Below are 1,133 nucleotides of genomic sequence, written 5' to 3' on the forward strand. Positions count from 1 at the left end.
GCTCTGAACCGAGCGCTCGAGCCGGGCTGAGGCGGGAGCTGGGCTGTGGGGCGGCCACGGGGGGAAAACTCACCTCTTAGGCCACACAACCCGCACAGGGCGGCAAACGCGGTGGACTCCATCTCAATGTTCCTCACGCCGGCATCATAAGCTCTTTTTAAGTACTCTAACTTTTTTTCACTGGAAAAAGAGCACAATGCTCCATCCAATCTCCCCTGACCTTGAAAGGAAGCAGAGAAGTGTCACTGTGGTGCCAGGTGGGTTTGCAGCTGCACCAAGCGGGGCGCAGTGTCAAAGGGGAGCACCGGCGGCACCTACACCCCGTCTGCAGCTTCCCTCTGAGCTGCTGCTCAGCTGCTGGTAACCTCGGTGCCTGAAGCCAGCGTGCTGTGTCTCTGTACAGAGCAGAGAACTCATGCAGGATTTAGTGTTTGTGAAAAGGAGGAGGAAGCCCACTGGTGTGAAGCCCGGGGGTCCGTGGCGGTGGTGCGTGTCAGTGGTGCAGGGCTGCTGAGTTAGATCCGACATTGCCAGGTTACTGTGGAAGAGGCAGAGCGAGCTGCGCAGAAGGCAAAAACTGGGGAGAGGAAAACCCCTTTAGCCAAGGTATAGTGTTGGTAACGGGGTGGCAGGTGCCGGAGCCGCAGGTGTGTGGCATCGCGGACTTGGGGGCACTGGTGGTCTGCGCCAGCGAGCAGCCCTGTGCCGGTGCAGCTGCTCCCCTTGCCCACGGTGTGAAGTCCTTGGTGCAGGCAAAACATGTACCTGTGGCTGTGCTACTCTGGGCACAGTACTTCATTTTATTGCTGTTTCTCCTGTTAATCCTCTCAAATGGCTTTTTGTTTAAATAAAACATGGCCTCGAGCAATATGCAGATGGTCGCATGTGCAACTAGATCCAAAGGTTTATAAATAGTCCTCAGATTATTAATTCTTCATTTATTACACTTAATCTACTCAGCAATCAGCATTGAATTTTGCAAAGGAAACTGTTCCAGAGTAACCCAAGTTTGTTTATGTAAATGTCACACACTTCCTGAATTTTTCCCGGCGTTTGGTAGTTCTAAAGTTACGATCTCGTTGTAGGAAGCAACCCGGTGTAACCCATCTGCTAGACTCGCTGCAGGACTGTGG

At 53.1% G+C, this 1,133-nt stretch overlaps 1 protein-coding gene across 1 annotated transcript in view; it reads right to left on the reverse strand.

Annotated features, from left to right (window-relative positions):
• Positions 1–73: 73 nt before the first annotated feature.
• The window catches only part of UPP2 (uridine phosphorylase 2), a gene marked incomplete at its 3' end in the record, with an annotated part of 6,374 nt that continues 5,314 nt past the window's right edge, over positions 74–1,133 (reverse strand). Inside the window, exon 6 of the mRNA XM_009867295.1 lies at positions 74–220. Coding sequence (XP_009865597.1) covers positions 74–220 — 147 coding nt within the window. The remainder of the gene's footprint in view (positions 221–1,133) is intronic.

Source organism: Apaloderma vittatum, unplaced genomic scaffold (assembly GCF_000703405.1).
Source record: "Apaloderma vittatum isolate BGI_N311 unplaced genomic scaffold, ASM70340v1 scaffold34493, whole genome shotgun sequence".
NCBI classification, from domain to species: domain Eukaryota; kingdom Metazoa; phylum Chordata; class Aves; order Trogoniformes; family Trogonidae; genus Apaloderma; species Apaloderma vittatum.